Source organism: Theobroma umbraticum, unplaced genomic scaffold (assembly GCF_002168275.2).
Source record: "Theobroma umbraticum cultivar Fairchild unplaced genomic scaffold, ASM216827v3 scaffold_95.0, whole genome shotgun sequence".
NCBI classification, from domain to species: Eukaryota; Viridiplantae; Streptophyta; class Magnoliopsida; order Malvales; family Malvaceae; genus Theobroma; species Theobroma umbraticum.
In genome coordinates, this window is record NW_018397257.1 from 6710457 (window position 1) to 6722534 (window position 12078).

The following is a 12078-nucleotide window of genomic DNA, read 5'->3' on the forward strand; positions in this document are numbered from 1 at the left end:
AGTTTGTTAAAATATTATGTCAAGAAAATTATTACACTTACGAAATGTTTTTCATTATAATGTAAAAGTAAAAATAAAGTGCTTCGCTTTCAAGAGTTTAAAATTTTTACTTCGTACAAGAAGCCTACTTGAGTCTTTAAACTAAGTTATGAAGCAAAGTGTTTTTTACTTTTCAAAAAAGTGTTAATATGTAGAAGCAAATAGCTAAGGAAATCTTTAATATTCTCGTTTTCTTTTTAATAATTCATAAAAGAAAATTATAGAAAGAATTAGGTTTTTCACATTTAACCTTGTTATGTGGTTCATTTTTGTTATCAATTACAATAAAGCATTCTCTCTCATCATGAAGCATAGTTCAATCCAAGTGTCATTTCTGATAATAGCTTACTTTGACATTAGTTGAAGCAATTTGGTATTTAGACAACATTCTCACATGATGAGCCTGAAAAGTGAGTATACATGCAATAACTTAAAAGGAATTCATTGTTTCAAATATGGACGACTACGTTTGTTTACTTAAAAGGTCGTTATATGGCTTGAAACAGTTTCTTGGACAATGATATAAAATGTTTGATATGTTCATAAAAGCATATGAGTATATTGGGAGTGTATATGATAATTGCGTCTACTATAAAAAGCTTTTTGGTGATCTATTTATCTATTTTGTTGTTGTATGTAGATGACATACTTATTGTTACTAAAAATATAACAGGTATTGATGTAATAAAAAGTAATTTAGTGGTGAGTATGAGATGAAAGACTTAAATGTTACAAAATAATTAAAAATAGATTTGTGTCTAGGTTATATTTGTCATAAAAAATGCATATTCAAGAATATTTTAAGATGCAATATATCAAGTTTGTGACTACTTCATTAAGGCTACACTTAAAACTTTTAACTGATTTATCATCACAACGGTACGTTATGGTCTGTCGTAGACCATATATCTTACATGCTGCCAGTGTGGTCAATAGATTCATAGGCAAATTGGGAAAAAGACGTTGGCAAGCTATGAAGGGAATAGCTCAACATCAAAAGAGCATGGATATTGGCTTAATGTATGAAGGAGGTGCAGGCATTAGTTGCAATACGCTTGACTTCTTCAATTCAAATTTTATTAGTAACCTAGATCATAAACGATCTCAAATGGGGTATATATTCACTTTTTCAATATTTGCAATTAGCTGAAAAACATTTCTCCAATCTACAGTTACTTTGTCTATAACTAAACTTGAATGTATGATTGTGCCCGAGGCAGTGTATGAGGCTTAATAGCTTTGAGACTTGGTTAGTGTTATTGATTTTGGATAAGTACAAACAATTGTATTTTGCGATAATCAAAGTGATATACATTTGACTAAAAATTAGATGTTTCATGAGTAAACTTGCAACATCTAAGTCAAGTTTAATTTTATTCAAGAGATTGTTAATTTTATTCAAGGGATTGTTTGCAGAGATGAGATTATAATGAAAAAAGTAATTACAATTGAAATTTCGACAAATATGTTGACTAAGTTTTTCAATAAAATTCAAGCATTACTAGGACTTGATTAGTGTTTGCCGTGCTTGAAGCCCTTTGGGCAATGGTGGTGCGGATAAAAATTGGTTTGTGAAGTAGACTAGTAGAGCTTGATGAATTCAAGTCAATAGAGGAGATTTGTTGTAATAATGTTGAATTCTAGTTATACTAAGATATTTTAATTCTAATTATACTAGAATAAGACTCTTGTACTTGTTCCTTATGGATTTAAAGAAAATCATTAAGCTAAGAGAGGGGATAGAGAGCACCTTGATCTAGAAGAAGAGATTTGTCTGCGAGTGAGACGAGAGTGAGTTTAAGATTGATCTTATAATCAGATTGATCTTATAATCTCTATTGCCGTGTAAGTGAACATAAGTCATCAAAAGATCAAACCAGATCAATTATTTGTATTCTTGAGAGTGTGCTTGATGATTTATTTCTCTCTGGCAACAGTCTTAGGAAGGTTCCTGTTGCCGAGGTTCAAGCGCAGTTGATGAAGGTACTGGCAACCAGCTTTGGAGTGCTAATGAGAATGCACCGGAAGAGTTGGTGGGCTTGGAGGTAAAAAGGTTAGTAACGGTTTAGGCTTGCACTTGCTCATTGACGGAAGAAATGGCCCGATAGAACAATTCAACTGCAAGCTATTGTATCACTGCCTTTTTCAAGTTTCTGATGATCTTTTTAATTCTAAAATTTCCTTGGTCTTTCTATCTGATAAGAATCACAAGAATTTTTCCAATAGGAAAAAGAAAAAAGGCTTAATCAACGCAGAAAATGTGCCAAGGTCTAAGTAAAAATGATTGATCTAGATCTAGATTAATCAATCAGATGCTGGTGCTTTGTATTATAGCTAACAAGGTAGGTTAACAACATAATTCCAACCAGCTGGTATTTGTTGTGCATAATACATGTATGATAAACATCTCAGGCAGCTTAGAGACTAATCCTCTAACATAAACCAATCCACCAGGTTCATATAAACTACCTCAAAGCAGCTCCAACATTTACTTCGGTTATGCAAGCCATAAGGAAAACCTTCTGATCCAAAGGAAATGTATAAGGAAAACAGTTTGATCCAATAATTATGCTACACCACTTCACTTCCTATACCTTACAGCATAATGTAAACTTTCGATCAGACAGTATTTCACCTTTCTACTTTTCTCCCCTCCCAAACATGGTCTTACCGAAGATATTGACAGTAGGAAACAGCAGGAAAATTCTCTACTTTGTTTTATGGTTAGTACTAGTTTGGTTTGTAGTAATAGTCACTCTTCCAGTTCCTCTTCACATTAAAACTGTGGTCATGGCTTGTTGAAGATATTTTAAGAAACAGTGTAAGAAACTGAGATGAGAAGAAAGCTTAGATGTTAAGCTATTGTCAACCTAATCACAAGAATAAACTACAGTTTCCAGATTAAACTGAGAGCAAGTAACTGGGAATAAGAACAAATTAACTTTTCTTGATTATTTCCCGTGTAGCCAACATCTTTAAAAGTTCACAATCCCACTGACAAAATAAATCTAAGAAATTTTATTCTTTTAACTTTCATTACTCACAAGTAATAGAATGAACCTATGATATGTACACCTTATATGTCAAACCTATTATAGAAAAATTTAATACCTTAATCTGTCTTTAAATCACCCTGAGTTACCTCTTCCTGCACTTGTATATCATCAAATGGAGTTTGCTCTACTTCTATGGTATTGTTGAGAGGGCCCTGTGGGGTTCCAAAAAGCGTGGTGAATATCTGTCTATGGCATTCATCACAAAAGGAGAAATATGTGAAATGGCCCTCATATGGGAGTTTATGCACTGCAGCCCCAGGTAGAATCCTATGCACAAAATCAGTCATCGAAGGTGGGACCACTTTATCATCCATCCCCTGTACAACACCAGAAAATTCAGTAAATAAAATTAAAAAAAAAAGAACTTAAATTAATTAATATTGGCTTGATACAGATTCCATAATTCCTCCAAACTAAAATAGTAATCCATGTGTTGCTCAGCTCCCAAACTAAATAATGAAACCACAACTTATAGGTTGCAAGGACTAATCAAATCTTAGATAGCGCAAATGCATATCTTGGGAATTTAGAAACAAATGCCAGAGGTGCCTCCTTTCCAAAACAAATATTAATTTCTGAGTGTGCGTCTATGGATTGGGGACAGCATGGGTTGAGCGATACCAGAGTTCTAGCCTTTATTTTTTTCTAATAAAGAGGGTTCTTTGTTCTCAAACCCAGTGAATATGCCTTGGAAAACTGTTGTTCTAACAAATTATATTAGCACAACTGCATGAACCCAAGATGTGAAGCAAGTTAACTACGATAATCATTTGCAAGTAATTAACCACAAAAACAAAGGGAAAAAGAAAGCTATTAATGGAAATAACTTCATAGCTATCACATCTCACGGTAAAGAAGAAGAGATCACTAAATCCATCATGTCTCAAAGAACAGGAAAAACAATTTTAGCAGTACAGTAACTACAGTTCAATGCAGCAGCAATATATGAATAAAAGGATGGAGGTAAACCTGCCATATGTGTATTGGACCAAGAAAACCAGTATATTCTACCTCAGAGCTACCAAGTAACAACTTAATCAAATTAAGGATGCCTTTTCCTTGTTGTTTCTTCTGCAATTTGAGGTCTGCAAGGCTGAATCCCCAATTTGAGACTTGCAATACAGCTTCCTCCACAAAAGGTTTTGCATTTCCTTGTCGGATTGATTCTTCAACATCCCTTTGCCAAAATTCTTCATAGACAGGGTCTTCAATCAAAGCCCTATCCTGGAAGGACCGGAAATGCAATAACTTAAGAAACTAGATATAACGTTTGGCAAGTGAAAAACTACAGCAAGCTTTTAACTTGTTCACAATATGATATACTTCCACAGTCAAGATCAGTGTATTCTAAAAATTTGCATATGAAGAACTAAACATAATGTTTTCATACATGTTGTGAATCAAATAAGTGCCTATCATGTGGATGATTTCTTTCCTGTAATCAGAAGTGTGCAGGACCAGATTCTATATCCATATTTACCATTTCCACTTAGGAAAGCTGCTTTTGATTAGGACTATAAATAACTTAGGTGGTTTAGGCTTGAAGTTCCCAACTCATTGAGGCTTTTATTCTTATACAGATTACTCTTATAAAAACAATATGCTATTACAGCTAAAAACAAATCTATTGAAGGTATATTGCTACATTCAGTAGTGAAACAAATTATTGAATGCCATACATGTTTCATCCCTTTCTACAGATAGCAAAAGATTTTTTATTTTTAAGTTCCGAAATAAAAAATTTCTGTCAAAGTACACTGCCAAGTGCTTCATTTACAACATTCTTCAGCATGTGCCTGAGAAACGATGAGGCAAAGACTAACAACTTTGGTTCAGTTTTTATGGCTGTAAAATTAAGAACAAAAAGAAACCCAGTATACATACTGTGTAAATCTTGCACTAACTCTGCTTATACATCACCTTAACTATTTAATGCTCTCAAGTCTCTATTTACACTCATGGCATGGCCTTATTTTAGCTTCGGATTTCATGCTGTATGCATTACAACACCAAGGTAGTCTTCCTACTTGACTATAGAAGCAACAGAGAGACCAAACCACATCATATAAGGGCATGCTAGGTCTCAACAATTGGCATAGGCACTTCATGAACTCTATCATCAATAAACATTTCATATAACTTTCCTTTCACTACCTAAATTTTCTGAAAACATGAAATTTTACTCCCCCATCCCCATCCCTTTCCCCTACACCACCCACCCCCACAACCTCACCCCCCACCCCCCCAAAAAAAAATAATAAATAAAAAAGTTATAAAACTAGAGATGGTTTCTAAAACCTTCAAGAGTTCATAGTGTTCAGAATCACTCACCCTCCTTTCTAGTGTCAATGCTAGCCATTGATCAATCTGACCATGCTTTCCAAGAGAGGAAGCTTCTTTGGTAGAAGTAAGATAGAGATTTAGGAAACTCTTCGAGCCAACAAGTACATAAATTTCCTTTTACGTGTCCACTTTTCCCATGTTCCATATTTTTCTCCCCTATTCATCAATAAATCATAGGGACTAACCATTGGAGCAAACATAGCTGCACCTGCAATTTAGCCATGATGAATCAAGATGTATTCACGTCCAGAGTATAGCGGAAAATTTCATTTCCTATAACAATGCAACAAATGAGGAAAGCACAGAAATTGTTAAATCACAAACAATTCAAATGATGATAATGCACCAAACTTTGCATGGACCTCATCAATATTTATTGGTTTTGTCCCCCACCACCCAGCCTCCTACCCCCAAAAAGAAAAAAAAAAGATTTGACTACATTCCAACATAATTAAGCAAAGAACCATTTTATTTTAAGTTTTACCACTTTGTCACCAATGATAAACATGGTAGTCTCACAAGGGTTGTAATGCAGGTGCTATTTCCACAATCCATTCAACTAGGACAGAGTGCATAGTTTTACAACTCTTGTGAAAATTGAAATGAAACTCCTTGGACTTTGCACAGGATGTGCAATGATTTCAAAGGCTACTACAAACTTATGAACTAAAGCAACTTTGCACCCAGAACTGAAAAACAGCCCAGCTGTTTTACAGCAGTAACATTTTGAGTGAAGAGTTTGATGTTTCAATCAGTTACCTCCAGAACTATCTAGGTTCACTTGCAACTAGACATGCAAACACCTTTTACTTTGTAGACAATCTCATTTCTGATTTTCACAATGAGATTTCTCCTACCAACAGATGAGCATTCTCTCCACCTCTTTTTATTACCTAGTTAAAAGATAAGTATATGCAGCAAAGTCTTTAAGAAGCCACCATACTTTGTTCCTGTTTTCCTAGGGAAAGATGTCCATTACTAAAGAGATGCAGCCTCAGCTGAATCAACCTTCCAAGCAACAAATATCTAGCAGAAAGAATAAAAGATGTTTATCACTTTAATAGTATTGTTTTAAACAGCATAAACTTTTTTTTTTTCTTTTGAAGTGGTTAAACAGCATAAACTGTTTGACCACGACAAGTACAATGCCTTTTTCTTTCCAATAATGGAAAATTAATTAGCTTCATTATGCATTTTAAAACAACTAAATTTCTCATAGTTTTTTCGTTACTAGCTAGCCAGTACTAAGGTTATCAGTAGAGGAGATGCAAGAAACCATTACAAACTAATGATAGTGTAGATAAAAATAATATTCTTACCAGCAAGTCTATCAGGAATATATTTGAGAGCAGCCCAAGCATGCAGGCTACCGCTTGAGTATCCAACTACCCAAAACTTGTCACTGACACCAAGAGAATTTGCTAAGAACAGCATATCTGATGCTGATGACTCCAGGTTTCGCTTGGGGTGAGGATCACTCTCACCAAAACCTGGAAGATCATAAGTTAACAAGCGCACACCAAACTCTTCTAGTAGTGAAGCCTTAAGTCCAGGAATCCCTAGTAATTGGGGTGAGAAAACACACAAACTGAGAAGATAAGTGTGAATTGTATGAACACATGTTACTCAATAAAATCAAGTTCTTATTTACTCAATTTTGATATCAAACCTGCAAGTCGGGAAGAAAGAAACGAATGTGGAATGATCATTGTAAATCTAGCTCTGTCAGCTGGAAGGCCTTGCTCTCTATATGCCATATATCTACCATCTGGTAGCATTATGCGATCAGCACTAGGAGGATGTATGTACACTTTCTTTGCCGCTGGGATGGCAGTATCATGTTCCACACTTACACTCAGGACTGCAATCTTTTTTTTTGTCAGTAACAGCTCAATGGAAAGACAAGAAATATGAATGCATGCGGATGGAGAATTACCAAGGCAGAAAATGCAGAACTTGATTGATTTACATTTACATTCATAACATGAAAATTGAAGTTACAAGACATATTTGTAGTCACCAAGTTCACTTGAAGAAAACTTAATCTAAAATTCAATCCATCTGCAAATGACATCTCATATCGAGTGTAGCATCCATTGTTCCAAAGTGATGCATAATTAAAGCACAAATAGGACTAAACAGCAATAGCTTTCAAATGTCGATATACACGTGAACAGAAATTTTTCAATACTGAATTTGGTATTCTAGAGTCCAGACCTTTGTGGGCAAGAAAATGAAATACTTCCACATGTAGAAAGTATGATCCATAGTGAATTTCACATGGAATACGTCAGATTGATACATTCTACACTACCAAATTGATTCTGAATCTGGATGAGAATCTTAAATCTTGTGAATTAGTCCTAGTAACCATGCTTGATTAACCCAAGAAAGAAAAATCTGATCCCTCGGAAGGAAAAAGAAAATCATTGCCGGCAACAAAGATAGGAAAAAATATTTGGTTCATAATTTACTTATAACTGGAAACTCACCTTAATTATAACATTCCCAGTTAACTGAAAATCAAATAAATTTAGAATAATTCAGAGTTCTTCCTCCTATTAGTAACGAAACAGCGTCTAATTAAAATAATTAAAGCATTTCATGTAATTCAACATCCAACCCATCAGACCACCAAAAAAGAAGAAGAAGAAGAAGAAGAAGAAAATTAAAAATACCTGCAACAGCAAGAACAAAGACGAACAAGATCACAGACCAAGCATGCCACGGATGCTTATCTTCAGGAACCAAGTACTCATTAAACACCTTCAATCTCCTCAAAACGTTGTCGTAAGGAACCTTAAGTTTTCGACCAATGTAAGAATCTTTGCCAAAATTCCTTACTAAAAACGAATCCTCTGTAACTAAGCTCTGCTGCACCACATCCCTACACCCTCTCCCGAATTGCACGCTCATCTCAAGTAATCCCCTCATGAATTCACGAATAACATCCTTAAAATTTGCCGCTTTATCCGGTGGTACGCCGGTGTACCGCTGCTCCTCCTCCTGATCACCGCCCTCCATATCTGTTTTTTGATGAAAAAGCAGAGAAAAAAGAGCAGAGGCAGTGGTTTTGAAGTAGAGTTGGAAAAAATCTAAAAGGCTTGAACGTGACGCAGAGGTTAATGGGAATATTTAAGTAAGAGGTCTGTACATGTGGAAACGAAAAGAGAAGAGAGAAAAAGTTGAAAGAGAAAGGTTTGGTAAGAAAAAAAGGACAGGTTCACTTTTTATTTAATGGGTTGGTTGCTTTATTTCTTTTGGGTTTGATGGTGGGGAGATGGGAGATTTCTCTGGGGTGGACAAATGGGCATATGTCAGACTATTGCTTCTGAGGGCAGTGCAACTGGAACGGGCGGCTTGTTGGGGGTAAAAGGTTGTGTCCGCTTTTGGGTTTTTTTCACTGGTAATAACCGCCGTCACTTAGCGGAGGTTGCTGGTTTTTTTGGGAAAGATTTTCTTTCTTTCAAGTCAGAGTCACGTCTGTCAACACCACATCTTTGGAACAGGGCTCCGCTTGTTGATCCATTTTCATGGCTCCGCCATTTAGGTGTCGTTTGATATCATGAAGTTAAGCTACATTCCTTGTAATGTAGTTTATTAATTTACATTACAATGCTTGTTTTGTAACAGATCATTGCGTAAGATTGCAATGTAATCACATTACAGTCAATGGATGTAATGTGATTACAGTGCAAAACCAATGCAATCACATTACATTACACTCTATAATGTTCTTAAAGATAATTTTACCCTTCAACTTTATTATCTTATTAAAAATATTTTATAATATTATAATTAAAATAATATATAATATAAAGAATAAAAATTAAAAATAAATAAAATAAAAAAATTAATATTTATATAATATAGATAAACAAATTAAAATAAAATATATAATATAAAAAATATTTAAGAAATAATATATAATATATAAAATTATAATAATAAATAAAATAAATATATGACATTAAATATATTTAAATATGATATTATATAAATTAATAATATAAATATAATATATTAAATATAAATATAAAAATTATAATAATAAATAAAAATAAAATATATGATATTAAAAATATATTTAAGAAATGAATTATATAAAAATTAATAATATAAATATAAATTATTAAATATAAAATATAAAATATTATAATAATAAATAAAAATAAAATATATGATATTAAAATATATTTAAGAAATGATATTATATAAAAATTAATAATAAAAAATATAAATATATTAAACTTATATTTTAATAATTAGGGGTAATTTTGACAATTAGCATTACATTCTTACTAAAGTACTTGTAAACCAAACACTGCAATGTTATATTCCCTGCATTTTAATCATTATTTTACTTACATACCAAACACTGTAATGTTATTTTCCTTGTAATCACATTGCTTGCAATCACATTACTTGCAATCACATTACCTGTAATCAGATTGTATTGTAATGTACTAAACGTCACCTTATTTCAAGCTTTTTCAAACCTCAATTTTTGACTCTCTTACTGCTTGAGAAAATGTTGCTAACTTTTTAACTTTCAATTCTTCTCTAAATACACTGTTTTACATTTTTTGACGTAAGACATGATAAATTAATTTATTTTCTCTCGAATAAAAAAAACTTTTCAACTTTCTTCAATGAAATGAAATCATAACATTTTTTAATTTAACTGACCGAATTTGTAATGATTATATCAAAAATTATATATATATATACACGTTAACGAATCAAATGATTGAGTACTTCTATACTTAGATGCTAATAAAAAAAAAAAGTATTTGTAATTTTGCATGCTTAGTGTTGCCAAGGATACGCTCTGCACTCTTTAATTGTTTTTCCTTAATTTTTTGATTATAATTTCACTGAAAAATAGCTGATGAATAATAGGTAAAATTCTGTTTGATCATTGCTTTATCTTTCGATATTTGTTTGCATTACTTACCTTTGAGTAAAATTTTGATTAACAAAGGCTTTTGAGTAATGTTCTTGGTGCGTTTTCTAATCATGGGTCCCTTTTTTTCCTGTGTAAACACGAGCCATTTAAGTCCAAATAATGTGCATTAGCTTCGAAATTACGTTTAAAGAAACGTGTGGGCATTCATAAATTTTAATATGAAAACCGTGCAGTCTCCACCCCGAAAATGGCAAGTTTCCAATTTCTTATTGGTGAAAAACCAAGACGAGAAATTAATCTCTAAGCCACGATGTGAAGATGGATAGAGAATAGAGACGAGAGACAGTTTCCAACGGAGAAAAACATGGCAGATCCCACCACAAAATAGGACATGATTCGTGGCAGATTTATGGAATGGCACGCCATGTCCCGAGTGCTTGAGTGGTCCTAGAACTGGTAGTACTACTTCATAACTTTGATGCACGTATCACGTCCAAATATCTCTCCAAGACATAATCAGTTATGTCTGTGTTATTCAGACAAAGGCTCCGTGCATGGAAGAAGGCACATGGATTATGGATACCCTGGACTCCATGGTGTAGGCATAGAAACAGCTTTGCTTTCGCCATTGACAAGCTCATGCAGCTACACACTACATTGCTTGCTTTTTCAAAAACTAATTAATCAAACAAGTGCCTCAGCTAAAGGAAGGAAGAGGGAGAATGAGGGAGTAGATTTAAGTATATATTGTAAGAAGTATAAACAATGATGAGAGTGGCATACATCATGGGGAGAAAAAGAGAGGATAATAGCAAACGTAACATATAACTTTTAATATATTGAATGAAGTAATAGACTGATTTGTTAAAAGCCCTACTAACCCAGGCAACAGCAATAGCTGATGCCTTGCATAAAGTTAGTCACCCAAATTGAGCAACCTCACTGTTCCACGCCAAAAAAGGTTTGGAAGAGACTAGGGAGGGAGAGAAAGTGTGTGAGCCGTAACCTCCATCCAAATTGAAATGGAGAGGCAACATATTTGGAACAAAACTAGCATGCCACAGATTGCAGGTGCTACCAATTCTCATGAAAACCATTTCCGCTTGACCAAATTCTACAGGATGTCCAAAAGGGGTCTTTCATAAAAGGGTCCAACAATATGCAATACCTTTCCCAGGGAAATGGCAATTCAATGCCCAAATTCTTGAAAAATAGCAATGAAAACCTAACCTTGCAGGTAACTTTTAGGTAAAAATCCATGAAGTTCAATCCTTATCAAATTCGTATTAACTTCCCCAAGTGTACCCTCTAGAAAACATAAACTCTAAAACCCAAAAATCTAGTTTTGAGAAAGGAGAGAAGCAGACAAAGGGAAACTAAAAAGAGGGAACTCTAGGAAGTAGATTGCCTAAATTTTCTTGCTATTGAGCACTAGATAATTGTCTTGTCACTAGTTTCCTCTAGATCATTGCCTTCTTCGTTGATCACGTATAATGTTTCGCTCATCCCAGATTGGACATGAACATGTTGGTTTCTTGTTACGCCACTGAGCTCCACAAGTATAGCAAAACTCATATCCACATCTGCAAAAGGATACAAATAAGTGGTAGCATGAAAATTAGCAAATTAAAGACAAAGAAATAACAGGTTTAATTATCATGATCTTGTTTCCAACAAGGAGCAAATTAAATAATCATCAAGAAAACATCAACCCCTTGCTTTCTAACATTT

The 12078-nt window shown here is 33.8% G+C and overlaps 1 protein-coding gene across 1 annotated transcript; it reads right to left on the minus strand.

Moving 5' to 3' along the window:
- Window positions 1-2913: 2913 nt before the first annotated feature.
- Window positions 2914-8839, minus strand: LOC110412805 (uncharacterized). Its single transcript, XM_089782975.1, is given in 8 exon segments — window positions 2914-3412; window positions 4065-4319; window positions 5427-5477; window positions 5479-5523; window positions 5525-5646; window positions 6758-6997; window positions 7108-7299; window positions 8117-8839. Coding segments are annotated over 8 exon segments (1512 nt in total). The 5' UTR covers window positions 8463-8839; the 3' UTR covers window positions 2914-3151.
- Window positions 8840-12078: the final 3239 nt, after the last annotated feature.